Source organism: Nipponia nippon, unplaced genomic scaffold, assembly GCF_047370975.1.
Source record: "Nipponia nippon isolate SJK-2023a ecotype South Korea unplaced genomic scaffold, ASM4737097v1 scaffold_61, whole genome shotgun sequence".
Lineage (NCBI taxonomy): Eukaryota > Metazoa > Chordata > Aves > Pelecaniformes > Threskiornithidae > Nipponia > Nipponia nippon.
Window position 1 is genome coordinate 84,665 of NW_028262382.1, and position 14,490 is coordinate 99,154.

General features: G+C 52.7%; 1 protein-coding gene across 1 annotated transcript; it reads right to left on the reverse strand.

The window, feature by feature from the left end:
• Window positions 1–11,242: 11,242 nt before the first annotated feature.
• LOC148051260 (uncharacterized) lies at window positions 11,243–14,004 on the reverse strand. The gene is given in 4 exon segments (XM_087738197.1): window positions 11,243–11,263; window positions 11,907–12,088; window positions 12,481–13,317; window positions 13,320–14,004. Coding segments are annotated over 4 exon segments (1,725 nt in total).
• Window positions 14,005–14,490: the final 486 nt, after the last annotated feature.

The window sequence follows — 14,490 nt, forward strand, 5'->3', positions numbered from 1 at the left end:
GGCCTTAGTACTGAGGGGCTGCCAGGTAACACAGAGATGGCATGGGAGAGCTGTGCCCTTCTGGAAGGCAGCCTGCAGCCCAGCAGGACCCCCCCGGGAAATAATTGAATGTCCTAAGGATCCTGTGACCTGAATGGAGAGTTGGCTCACTCAGCCCTGCAACCAGCATTGCCCGGAGCCCCCACCTTAGCTGGGAACAAAGGCAACATGAAGAGGAGAGGAAAAATGGAGAAATTCCCCAATCCTCCTGTTCATGGAGGCAGTACAGGGACAAGCAGATGGGTACTCAGGAGGTTCGTCAGGGGTCCATCTGTCAAGGAGCTAACTCATGCTGTGGACCACATGGCCTTCGCGGTGAAGGCTCTGCTGGGTGGCAGAAGAGGTCGGGGGCTTGCTCCGGGGAAGGCATCTGCAGTGCAGGTCATGGCACGCGGGTGTATTAACCCCCCCTCCCACAGCATTTCTGGCAGCAGCTCCCTCTCACTCCCTGCCCATGGCTCTGCTGCCTGGAGCTCTCCCTGCCGGCAGATGTTTCTCTGTCCCCACATCTCCTCCCTTTTGGTGCTCACAGACCCCAGCCTGCCCACTGCATGCTCAGCTCTGCCCTGCAGGCCCCTCCTGGCAGCAGGGCACTGCCCAGGGGCATCTCTGTGTCTGCAGGGGCTCAGGAGCAGCTCAGAGAAGTCTTCATGAGAACTGGGGTCTTTGTGCCTTCGCCAGAGCGAAGAAGTAAATTCCCATCTGCCACTGCCCCCCAGCCAACAAAGAGTGGAAAACTCAAAGCACAGACTCCTTCGCTTTCAGGTAAATACTGCCTCAATGTCCTTCTTCAAAAGGACCCTCTGCAAATGCCCTGGGCTGATCGGGAGCTGTGAGCAGCTCTGACCCATGCAGCACCCTCTCCACTGCAGAAGGACCCTGCCCTGCCAGCTATCACACCTTCCACCCACAGCTTCTCCCTGTAGCATTGTGGGGAGCTCCCTGGGCAGGCTGAGTGCTGACCCTGGCAGGCGACAGAGCCCCTGCCCCAGCACGCAGCCCCTGGAGTGCAGGGACCCTGCTCTGAAGGACAGCCCTGGGCACCCCTCAGTGCACACCCAGCTTCCCACCCTTCCAGACATCCCCGGGAGAAGGGAGCTTTCATGCCCTGTTCCTTATGGTGCTGCAGGGAAGCCCTGCTCTGGAGCATGTCCTTCTCCACAATAAAGAAACCCTGAGCACCATCCTGCCAGATCCTAGCTGCAGCAAGATGTGCCAGCTCTAGGAGGCCCCTCCAGGACACTTGTGTATCACCCTGAAGCCAGAGACTTACTGTGTCAAGGACTGTGTAGATTTCTCCACCAGTGAACTCTCAGCATTCTCCCACTACACAGTGCCTGTAACATCTCTCGCACGTCTCTCCTGTCCCCTTGCACTTGCAGGCTGTGCCCTCCCCCTGCTGTGCTTTGCAGAGGAGCTGCTCCTTGCCAGCAGCTCCCTCCAGCCCAGGAGCCCAGCCCAGCTCAGCAGCAGAGGCCCAGCCCAAGGCAGCGCTTTCTCTGCCCCTCTGGGCTCCCTCCAGGTGTCCCTGGGGCTCCAGGGAAACCTGCTGTGAAACAGGCTGAAGTAACCACTGATGTTCCCTCCCACAGCTGGGGATAGAGACTTACTTCCAGTAGTGTAGTTTCTCTTACACTACTGAAGGGGTCTCAGCTCCCTCCCATGCAGACCACAACCCCCAGGAGCTGGGATTCCTCTTGCATAGTTCAGGTGTGCACAAAACAGGCACCTGCATGTGAGCTTCTTGTCTCAGCTCCCATGCTAATTACTGGAGATGGAGACCAGGAGTGAGCTGTTCAGACACAAACACCTGGTGACCAAGATGCATGCTGGTCACTCTGAGCTGTAATGCAGCAGTCCATAGAGACAGGGCAGCATCTGGGGGCATCACCTTGGAGGCTGGTGGGAAATTCCATTGTCCAGGTAAATTGACAGCAGATGCCCACATGTAGGACAACTGAACCCGTAACAGTTGCTTATGTCCAGGGCAGCCTATAGAGGTCTTCAGCTGACCAAATGCGGTCATGTGGCCCAAGGAGAGCTAAGTCTCTCTTTCTCTTCTCCATCAGTTCTATTATCTACATCTCCTTTGGCAGTGGTCTCATGTGCATCCCTCCATTGCCTAACCTAATTCAGGACACCTGAATCTTAATTTAATACCCAAATACAGGCCTGCAGAGCTACATGAGATGCCAGGGCTCTCCAGCCCAACTGCATGCAGCTGACACGGACAGCACAGGGCCTATACAGGACCCCCCTCCCCATTCAGACTCATTGTGTGACAGGCACCCTCCAGGGCATCTCAGACAGATTTGGTGCCTTTGGGCCCATGACTGAATCCCACCACTGCACTGACGTGAGGTCTGTCCCTTCTCTCTCCAGCAGGTGCTGGGCAGTGCATGAATACCAAGCACATCACACCAGGGTCCCCACTCGTGTGCATTCCCTCTCAAACCCTGCTGGTTCTACTCGATGTTTAACCATCCCCTCCTTGTTACAATCATGGATCAGGCTGGTGATTTTCATTTTGCCTGTATCACAGGATGTCCACACCCAAGGGCACTCTCAACATCATCTCTTTCTTCCTGAGATAAGATTCACCACCACGACAGAGGCTGCAGAGACACCACAGACAGCAATCCCCTCTCCTGCTCAGACTGCACAGCCCACCTCTGTTTCTCTTTGGCCTTGGAGAGAGCAGGGTTTGCCGCTTTTGTGGGCACCTCATTTCTTCTTTACATTTACTCCAGCATGTCTCTGCTGTGAAGCAAAGCCTTTGCACACTTGAGGCCTTGGGCACTTGGTAGCAGGTTTCCCTCTTGCAAGTCTGCTCTCAGCCCAAAGGTGCCACAGCTGAGGGGCTGCAACCCAGACATGCACCCATGCCCTCAGCCTGGGGCACAGGCAGGAGGAGCTGGAGCTCTGCATGCAATCTCTTCATCCCACTTTGAGGGAATAACAGCTGAGGTGTGTTGGGACAGCTGACAGGATTGGGGTGCTGTGATGGGTGGGTACAGGATCATCAGGAGAGACAGGCCAGAAGGATGAGGAGGGAGGTGTCCCCAGTGTGAAGGAGCTGTTTAGGTGTGTGAAGCTCCTCTATGGGATGAACAAAGTGGGTGAGCCCTTGTGGATGAGGGTCAGAGGAGAGGCTGGTAAGGGTGACATTGTGGTGGGAGACAAAGAACTCATTGAGGTCCCCCTGTGGACTTTCATTACCCTGGCATTCACTGGAAGGAGACCACAACAGCATGCAAACAGACCTGGAGGTTTCTGGAGGGATTTGGGACACAGCTTGGGACACAGGACTTTGTAGCACAGCTGCCAGATTGGCCAAAAATGGTGACACTCACCTGCATCTGTTACTCTCACAGAAGGCAGAGCTGGCCATGGATGTGAAAACCAGTGTCAGCCTTGGCTGTTGTGACCATGAAACAGTGGGGTGTCACCTCCCAGGGGGAAGGAGAACAGAAGAGTGCAGAGCCCTCAGAGCAGCAGACTTTGGCCTACTCTTGTCATGGGGGATCCCCTATGGGGAAGAAAGGGAAGAAACCTTTCCAGCCCTTGACACGGGAAGTCTCTTGGTGCAGGGCAATGCAGCTGCCGTTGCGGGAAGGGTCTCCGAAAGCGTTCACAGCCTCCAGGCTCCAGGGTCTGTCAGGAGGCCTCCCAGCCCAGGGGCTCATGTTAGACAAGGGGGAAGGGGTGAAGGCAGGGTGTGCAGCCAGAGCTGCCCAGGGCATTTCAGAGGGCACTGTTGCAGAGGAAGAGCAAGGCAGGGGATACCTTACAGCTAAAGAGCTTTCCTGAGGCTGTGCTTCCAGTTTCCTGCTGTTTCAGGAAAAGGGGAAAAGGTGCTGCTGCATTTGGCGAGGGAGCCTGAGAGTCCTGAGCTGTCACCCTGAGAGATCAGTAGGTCTGGTAGGAGCCAAGGCAACTGCTTCCATCCACTCCTCTACCTCCAGAGAGCACCAGCATCTCGTTTGCTGGCCTCAGCAGGGTTTCTCTGACCTGCTCCTTACTGCCTGCAAGCGGGGAGTACCTCTAGAGAGTGCCTGAAACTGGGAGGTTTCTTCAGGCCCTGACCTGGAGGGCGCTGCCCTGGACGTGTTTCCATGGGACAAGGTGCCCAAGCCCTCTCCAGGCTCCAGACAGTGCACTCAGTGCTTGGGCAATGAGGCACTGCTTCCCTTAGCAGACAGCACCTTAAGACACCTGATTATGTTGGGCAGGGAGTCCTGCGGGGCTGTGAGGGCAGAGCTCTCCTGCAGGACCTTGGAGATGTCTGAGAGCACCCGATCTGCCCATGCCCATGCCATGTACACCCCATGTACTTCTTCCTCCTCAACCTCTCCCTCCTCGACCTGGCCTCCATCTCCACCACTCTCCCCAAAGCCATGGTCAATGCCCTGTGGGACACCAGGGCCATCTCCTACCAAGGATGTGCTGCACAGGTCTTTTTTTTCTTTTTCTGTGCTACAGCAGAGTATTGTCTTCTCACTGTCATGGCCTATGACCGCTACGTGGCCATCTGCAAACCCCTGCACTACGGGACCCTGCTGGGCAGCAGAGCTTGTGTCCACATGGCAGCAGCTGCCTGGGGCACTGGGATTCTCAATGCTTTCCTGCACACGGCCAATACATTCTCACTACCCCTCTGCCAAGGCAATGTCCTGGACCAGTTCTTCTGTGAAATCCCCCAGATCCTCAAGCTCTCCTGCTCAGGTGCCTACCTCAGGGAAGTGGGGCTTCTTGTGGTTAATGCCTGTTTAGTCTTTGGGTGTTTTGTTTTCCTTGTGTTGTCCTATGTGCAGATCTTCAGGGCCGTGCTGAGGATCCCCTCTGAGCAGGGACGGCACAAAGCCTTTTCCACGTGCCTCCCTCACCTGGCCGTGGTCTCCCTGTATGTCAGCACTGCCATGTTTGCCTACCTGAAGCCCCCTGCCACCTCCTCCCCATTCCTGGATGTGGTGGTGGCAGTTCTGTACTCGGTGATGCCTCCAGCAGTGAACCCCCTCATCTACAGCATGAGGAACCAGGAGCTCAAGGATGCAGTGTGGAAACTGATGACTGGATTATTTTCAAAAGCATGAAACTGTTTGTCTTCTTCTGCAAATCACTTAATGTAATTCGTTACAGGCCCAGCCTGCCTTCTGTAATTTTTTTCGGTGTTGGTTTTGAGTTTTGGGGTTTTTTTGCTTTGTTTTATATTTGGTAATCTTGTCCACAAAGAAATGTCATGATATTTGCTATTTCTCATGATGTATATCTATCCAGATTCTGTGTGACCCACAGACTGTGTACATGAGGAGCAGTGCTCTCTGTGTGTTTAATGAAAATAAAGGACCTTCCAGTGGCTTGTTACTCTGAGATCCTGCCTCCAAGACTTCTCTGGAGCTGCAGGGGCAGTGCCTGTGTGCAGAGGTGGAGGCAAAAGGAGTCCTGGCACAGCAGCACTGCCAGGGAGCACCAGTGCTTGGTCTTCCCAGAGCTGCTCACTTTCCACTTCAGCGCTGTCCTTCTTAGCTCTTGTGTTGGTGTAAGGCCTGAGTGCTCTTGAGGCTTGCTCGCAGTCCTGCTGGGTGGCCGTCCTGTGACTGCAGGCAGGGACAGGCAATGGGCACCTCTGTGACAGAGCTGGCCTCCATAACAGCATTTCCATCATACAAGGTGATCTCCTCAGGGCAGTGCCTGAAGCTTCGGTCTTCTTTCCAAGTGTCTCTCAAGAACATGCCCAGGAAAATGCCCAGGACAGAAAACACCAGTGAATAGCTAAAATGTGTGAGTGTGCAGGGTGGGGGCAAACAGCAGTGTCCTCGCACCACCAGGCTCCTGGGAGAGCCATGAAGAAGCAGCAGAGCAGGCTCTGATCTATTCCCGTGTGCGCTGGACACCCCAGGGAAGCTGCCCCAGGACAATCATCACAGACCTGCACTAGCCTCTCAGCCCACCTCCAAGAGGTCCTGTATCCCTCTATGGAGGGACACCAAATGACTTGTTCAGAAGTCCATGTTTGCATTGTAAAGAGGAGGCCTAAGCATCCACATCGTATGCATGTGGTGAGATGAACCCGAGTGAGCACAAACACAATCATCTGTTCCTGGGGGTGCTGCAAAGGCCTGTGGGACAGCCAGTGTCTTGAGGTCGCTTCACGTTGGGAGTAACATTCCCTGGGAAACCACCTGAATGCAGCACTGGGATGTCCTTCCTTGAACCGAGGTCCCTGTGTCCGTTCCTCATGCTGTGGGGCATCTCAGATGAGTGCAGAGCCGCGCAACACACTGCAGGGCTGAGGTGCCTGCCACCCTCTGGCAGTGGCAACAGGAGGCCAGAAAGACACTGTGACTGCTGCAATGCACTGCCTCTGCGTGTGCAAGGGAAGGACTCGTGTCTGAACACCCCTGTGAGTATGCAGAGTGCATGAGGCAAGCTCGAATATGGACACCTCACAGAGCCCCGACACTTCTGAGTGTGACTCCAGGAACAGCCCCCACTGTCCCCATGACGTTTCTCTCACCTGCCTTGGAAAGGCTCGTTGCAAATGCCTCTGTCTGCTCTATCACTCTTCCTTGGCTTTCTGGCTTGTGCCTTCAAATGTACAGTAGGAAAGAAGCACACCTGCGGAGCATCTCAACCCTGCAGTCAGAAGGGGTTCTGCAAGCACGAGCGACACTGCCCTTTGGAAGGCGGCATTTCTCACCTTTCAGAAGGCACAGAGCCCATCTAGAGAGCATGAATGCACTCAGAGGCACCTTCCTGTTTCACCTCTCTGAACTGCCTTCACAATTTCTTTAAGCAATTAACAAAGAAACAAATGTTTTTCCATGTAGGTATCACCTCTGCTCACAGCAGTGTTAGTACTATTTTTGGCACCTTTTGCAGGTACTGAGTGCTTCCTGCTGGTGGCCACATCCTACAATCAGTGCTGGGCTCTGTGCCACTGGCTTCTCTCTGCAAGGCTCCTGAACTGGAAGGTCTGTCTCGAGTAGGCAGCTGCACCTTGGCTCGGGGTATTTATGCCATCTACAGGAATAATTTCATTCTTGTCCCAGATACAGGTCTGTGGTCCCAGTGGAGCGGACCACCTCTTCCGTGATTTCGCTGGAGCTCTCCTGCAGTGCCACCGTGACATTCATGCTGTGTGCTTTCATAACCTGCTTTTTAGAGCCAGTCCTCCCCTTCCTGTTCACACGGGCATCCTGTGTGGGCGTCAGAGCTGCCAACCTGGAGCAGCTCTCCCGCCCAGCATGGGCAGACAGAAGGTCTTCTCCACCTGCTCCTCTCACCTCACCAGTGCCACTGTTTCCTATGACACCCTCGTCATTGTCTGTGTGATGCCCAGAAGAGCCCTCCTGAGATCATTTGACAAACCCCTTTTTCTACACCATCCTCAGGCCCCTGCTCAATACGTTCATCTCCAGCCTGTGGACCAGAAAGGTTTGGGGGGAGGGGGACACTAAGGAAAATGCTCAGAAAAGCTGTCAGCTGCACCTTGGAGTTGTGGGCCTGCAGGAAGAACCCGGGCATTCCTCTGGAAGTGGATACAGAGAGGGCTTTGGGTGTGGGAAGGGGCAGAGAGGTGCTGGTGGAGCTGGCCGGCATTATCACCTCTCTCAAACATCTTGGAAAGGCTAGAGCAATCAGGGAGGTTTCAAGGTCCTCAGAAAAGGCAAATATCAAACCCATCTTCAAGGAGGTCTGGGAGAATCACAGGCTGGTCAGCTTCACCTCAGTCCCTGGGAAGGTGATGGGGCAAGTCCTCCTGCAGCCATCTCCAGGTATTGAAGGCAAAGAAAAAGATTGCTGAACCTATATGGGCGTGGAAATTAGGTGATGTTGCATACCTGGACTTTAACAAGGCCTTAGACATGGTCTGCCATGATCTCTTTATAGCCAGACCGGTCGTACCTGGACTGAAGAAGTAGGTGATGATGTGAGTGGGAGTTATGCAGGACGATTAGGCCCCGATGTCATCAGTGGTACGGAGTCCTCCTGGCAGCCCGTCACTTTTGGCATTCCTCTGTGACCAGCACTTGGGCCAACACTGCTGAATTATCTTTATTATCTCCCTGTATGGTGGTATGGAGCGCGCCTTCAGCTCCTTTGTAGATGAGGGCAAGCGGAAGGAGAGCCTTTGAAATGCTTCATCTAGGTCACCCTGTGTCCAGCAGAAGAGCTGGATAAGACAATGCTCAGGTCTCTTCCAACATGAGTTATTCTATGGTGCAAGGAATCGTTCCGTTGAAGAGCTCATTGAAGACAGAATAGGCAGAGGAAGGAGAAACGACAGAGGGGCAGAATTAGAGAGACAAGATAACCCAATATAAATATAGTTCTTCTGAGCAATGTCTGAACCATCGATAAGAACATTTATTTTGATAAGGGGCTGCAGAAGACTATTCACGTAGTGAAAGAGAGCATCATCAGTTTGCTAGTACATACCCTTGGTGCTGTTTAAAAAAAAAAAAAAAAAATTGAAAAAAATAATGAAAATTAATTTAAAAACCTAGCAATGCTGGAAATGGAGACTTTTTCAGCTCTTCCAAAGATTTCTTTTCTGCAGAGGTTTCACAATTGTCCTAAAATCTATGTTCAGCCCTTGCTTCAGTTATCCACACAGAGGTGGTCACTGCCTCCAGGATGCCCTGGGGTAGCTGAAGCAGCCGTGTGGGAAATGCATCCCAGGAGATATGGGAGCCCTTCTGGAGCATGAGCTGGGATGCAGGCAGAGTACCTCAGGGGTGGGGGAGGGCATCACCTGCCACCAGCACTGCTGGGGTGGCTGAGCAGGGACCTCTCCAGCACAGCAGCACACTGTGTCCCCTTGGCTGCTGGCTCTGAGGGCACTTCTGACTGGCCAGCAGTAGGCACACAGACACTTGGAGGTCTTGAAAGCCCTTACATTACTGTCCCCAACAAGATGAAAGACTTGGGAAGGTCAGGGGTAGCTGGGACTGGAAGATGGTAGATTTGGGGGAGGGAAGAGGGGCTTGGCCAAAAGAAGTGAAAGATTTTGAAGAGGTAAGATGAGTTCAGGTAATGTTGATGCCTCTGCAACACTGACTGTGAAAACATTCATGTTAGGCCTTTACCCTATTTCTAACCAGCAACCTTAAGTCCTAACCCTGCTCCTAAATGCTACCCCTCACCCTGCAAGGAATCCACTGCTCTAATCCCTCATCTCAAAGTTTACCTCTAAACCAAAGTCCAAACACAGAACCCCTTACCCCTACTCTTACCCTATTGACCACCCCAATCCCTTGCCCATACCTCTAGCATTAAAATGTTGGCCTTAACCCTAGCCCTCACCCCAGGCCCAAACAAAACCCTCATCCACAAAGGTAGCCCCTACCCTAAACACCAACCAGACACGCTCAGCAGAACACCAAACCTACCCCATAAACCTTTGCCTAATCCCTAACCATGAAAGGTGAGCTGTAGTCCCTAAACCCTAACCTCAACACCTAAGCTCCAAAGCTGTTATTTCCCGTGCTCTAATCCCCTCACCTTCAACCCCTCCTAACCCTAACTTAAGCTGTTCACCCCCTTGGAGCAGGAGGGGTGTCCCGATCCAATGTCGGGGGAGGTTTCGGTACGATCCCAAGGACGAGATTAAGACGCTGGAATCGGTCAAATGTCATACAACCTTTGACTTTTATTCGAGGGGAGAAGAGAACGGAGGGAGGAGGGAGGGCAAGGGAGGAGGGGAAAAGAATAGGGGAGAGAGAAAGAGAAAGAAAGAGAAGGAGGAGTTTATCGCCACCACCTCGAGTCCTGACGATCTTCTGCTGGGTCTCCGGTGGCCTCGGGCGTCGTCGGGGACCGAAGTGGGCGGGGAGGCTTGAGGGTGCAGGAACAGAAGGAGTGGTCTCTCACGCACCGCCGCTGCTGCCCCGCCCGAGGGGCACGTGTGCTCCTTATATAGGGGCTCACGCATGCGCGGATCACAAATGCGTACGTGCGGCTCGCCACGGATGTGCCGTCCCCGCCTCTGCTCTTTTCGCGCCTTTTTTGTCCCCGCCTCGGCTCTTTTCGCGCCTTTAGTCTGTGCGCAGGCGCACGAGGTTGTTTTTCTTAAAGCTGTGGAGAAGGTGGTCTTTTCGAAGCGCGACGCTGGATGGTGCTACGGCGGCAATGTCGAGACAAAACCCACATTTTTCTATCGGTCCTTTACACCACCCCGTTGCTCGACATTGCAGCTTGGTGGCATAGGAGGAAGAGAAAGAAAGAGAGAGGAAAGAAGGGGGAAAGGAAGAAAACGGGAGTTGAGGGAGCTGGGGATAAGGGTGGAGGAAAATTGTGGGAAGGAGGAAGGGAACAACATTGTTTTAGGTGAAGGAACATCTTAACACAGAAGAACTGGGGTACTGCTCAATGCAAACTCGTTCTCGAACAACTTTAATAATTCTTCAACTTTGGAGGACAAACATTAGGAATGGGGTTAACAGTAACTGGCAATATGCAATTTCTTCCTTCAGGAGGAATTGGGAATGGGTTTAAATGACTGGTACAGAGGTAGGTTGTGGCTGAGAGATGGTACGGATTTTTGTTGCACCATCAGGTGGAGGGCTGGGAACAAATTGCATATTTGACACAACATGTCGAATTAATTGAATAAAACAGGGAATTATGCAGGGTAGGAACAGTAAGGTGGCAGTTGCACATAATAGGTACAATATTAATTGTTTCACCCAGGGTGCCCCTGGTAACCAGGACCACAAATCGCTGTTCCAACCACTCCAGGTTTGAACAGGGACATGGGCTATTTTCCTGATATCTTGGGTCAACTGGAGAACTACTTCTCCCACATCATCAATTTCTAAGCAGCAGTTAGAGATATTTAATTTTCCACACACCCCTCCCTCCTCAGCCAATAAATAATCTAAAACCATACGGTGTTGAAGGATTGCCGTGCGCATTTGTTGCGATTGTCGAGTTAATAGGTCTATGGCATCAGCAGTTTTGTTGGTGATAATTTCTAGGGCTGCTTGTAGTCTAATTATTTGATTTAGGTTATAAATTGGTTCTCTTGCCCCTGCAATGGGCTCGTTAGGATTCCAGGTTGCTGGCCCATAGTGTTCAATTATTCGCTCAGGGGGCCATTCGTCATTTCCCCATTTTTGTGTCCCACCTAAATTTATCTTGGTAGATCGCGTCTTACGGGCAATCCTTCTATCCCCGAGGTTATCATACACTTTTATGCCTAGTTGGGGTCCACCAGTTTCTGGCAGGAGAAAAGAGAGGGGCCTTATAATCCCTATATAACAAACTCCCGACCACCCCGTGGGTAAGAACTTATATGCCATGTTCCCACAAATCCAATAATGCCCCTTTTTGGCTTTATTTCCCTGAGCAAATGGCCCATCTTTCCCCGGTGGAAACTGAAAATAAGTTGTGTCTTTGTCACCCAGAGGGCTGAAAAAGGTGGTTGCCCCATCCCTTATTCGGCCAGTACAATACTAAGCCCCATAAGTACCCCTCCATTTACAAGTTTGTTTGTAATGTCGGGGAATCAAGGTTTCATTTTTGCTTGACCAATATCCCTTAAACCCCTGGTTACGCCCTGTTTCATTAAGCCACAGCCACAGGTCCTTTTCCTTGTCGAGGGACTTACGTGTGAGAGTCCATTGACATTTGCTTTCTCCCACTTCGACCCCTCCTTTCTGGGTGCGATTCAGACAATATTGCCCCTTCGTTGGAAACTGAATTGGCCAGGTGCCACTGTCATCCCATGGATCGTCTGTGGCTTCGCTATATTTGCTTACAATTTGGTCTGGGGTGAGAGGTGCGGATGTCCACGGCCAACTTGATAGCCCTAGGGGTCCGCCGCAAACCCAACAGTGGCTCAGATTGAAAGTTTGACTCACGGCTTTTGCTAATAGCACGAACTCATTGTTCTCGAAGGGGTTGTATGGAGGAGGGGAAGGTAGAGGGAGTGGTCGTTCATCACTTTCATGGAAGTGTCCCTGAGTTAAAATGATCCAAAGTAGCAGGTGCATCGTGATCACATCACCGCCCTTAAAAACAGAAACAGGAACAAAACTCGCTCCTTGGGTTAGAAGGAGGGAATAATCCATTTGGTGTGGATTTTGTGGGTTCTCCCACCGGTATCTTTTGCTCTCCATGTATGTTTGTTTAGGGGGGTATCTAATACCAGAGGCACAGCCCCCATGGTGGGAAGCTCAACCAGGACCGGCTGGCCACGGGAGTAAGACGATGCACTGGGGGAATTAGAGTTTTGAGAGACGGGTACCATGGTTGGGGCTTGTGGACAAAAATGCTGCAATTTTCGGACACCTGTTTGTACCCCAGTGGTTACTGACATTGGCCACTGCCTCCCCCACCTGCTCAGCCCATCCCGGTTGGTGGGGTTTAGTAGGTCTCCTTTATTATTGCAGGTGAGTTGTCTGATGAACATCCACCCTCCGCCTCCCTCCTCACCCTGAGAGGGCGGAGGTTTTAGTTTCCCGCCGCTCTTTTTGTCCTTCTTAAACCCTTCCTCCCTGTCCAACGCTGGCACAGAAGGCGGGTTCAGTTTGGGAGGGGGTCCTTGCCTGGACCACCTCCGCACCAGGAGCTTTAACTTTTTGGTGGGGAGCCCATCCATTAGGTCTCGGGGCACACCCTTTTGCAGTCCCTTCTGCCACAATTCTTGTCGGAATGGGGGTTTCTCCCTTTTTGTTAGGTCAGGGCTTCTCCCTGAAAAAGCCAGCGATTTACTTGCCGGCCTCGCTGCCCGCTCGGCCCTGGTTTCTACCTGTTGGTAAGTCCTGCCTACTGGCCCATATTTCCTCCCATAGTTTATCAGTTCCTGGGCTATCTCCCCCCAGGTCCACACCTTCCTCCCCCACTGCCGCTGTTCGGGGGTTACCGTTCCCTCCAGGGCAGCTGCGATTCGCTCCTCGCGGGGCACGTTTTGAATTCTCCCCTGTAACTGGATCCCGATAGGTTTTAGCGAGTCAGGGAGTCCTCTTATTAGCGGCGTCAGCCGCTCGGGGTCTACAGGTAGCAACATTGGAGAGCTTAGATTTGGCTTCAGCTCCCGGTCGTACATCATTTGTAGGCAACCCGCCTTTTGTACGTTTTCTAGTAGTTGCTCGACCGAGCCAGTTATAGCTAGGGGATCCCCCCTCTCCAACGGGTTCAGCCCCCCCGCCCAATATGCAGCCCTCTGGGTCAGAGACCATGGGGCTCGGCGATCGCCCGTTGTGAGAAAGATGCCAGGGCCCCAATACCCCTCTGCTTCCTTTTCCGATAGCATGATCCCGTCCCCCCCGACAGGGATACCCTCCACACGTATTTGGTTTCGGACTCCCTTGCTGTTCTAGCAAAGTCCTTTCGGAGCTTAGCCAATTCGGTGGTGGTAAAAGGGATTTCTTTTGCTACAACTTGGGGACAGCTGTCACTATCGTCCTCGTATATGTATTCCGTCTTTACCAGCGGGCACATATGGGGGCGGTTATCCACAGTCTCCCTTAATCGCTTTAGATCTTTCTGGGGGTAAATTTGGCGTACTCCTTTCTCTTCCAGCATTACCTCAGCCTCAGCGGGGGTGTCTGCCTCCCTCAGGAGCTGAACCCTCAGCTCCTCCTTCAAAATCATATTCTGGCGCTCCTCCTCCTCTAGCGCCCGTTTGGTCTCCAGTAGTTGCTCTCGCAGCGGTGTTATTGCTGCTTGCAACGAAGCGGCCAGAGCCTCGGATGGACAGGGCGCTCGTTTCTTATCCTCCACCGCCGCTGCCAGACACGCTCCTAACACAGCACATACGATGGCTTTCCCTTTCCCTTTCTTTACTCTAGCTTCTCTATGTAAGACCGCTATTCGGTCCATAACACTTTGCAGTTGGAACCAGTGGTCCCGAGCCCAATCTTGTCCTGGGGGTGAGGGGTGAGAGCGGTACGTTTCTAAAAACTCATATAATCTCTCTGTCTCTTCACAAAAATCGCCTGCCTTTTGGGCGGCCATGTCCTACAAAGGGGAATCCGTCCCGGGAGGGTCAAACCTTAAAAAGACCAAGTTTCCCCTATACGCTCCCAGGAGGCCAATCCGCACACTATTACGAGACAAAGACAAGCCTACAAAGGGGATATCGTCCTGAGGGGATCACACCGTAACAAGCTTCCCCTATACTCCCCCAGGAGGCCAGACCATAAACTAGTATGAGACAGAGGAGAGCCTACAAAGGGGATATCATCCTGAGGGAGTCACAACATAAAATTCAAGTTTCCCCTATCCTCCCTCAGGAGCTCAAATCACAAAGTAGTGCGCGCGCTTCAGTGCAAAGGTCTCAACACCCACTCCTTCCTTACGCTTCGTTCGTCTCCGGCTGCTTCCCTCGCGGGAGAGCAGAACCGCGGATCGGAACTCCGCACTCGCTTCGTACTTATTTGTACGTCTCACTCACACACAATCGCTCAGCACACCATAAGGTTGTATGACACTCTCATCTCA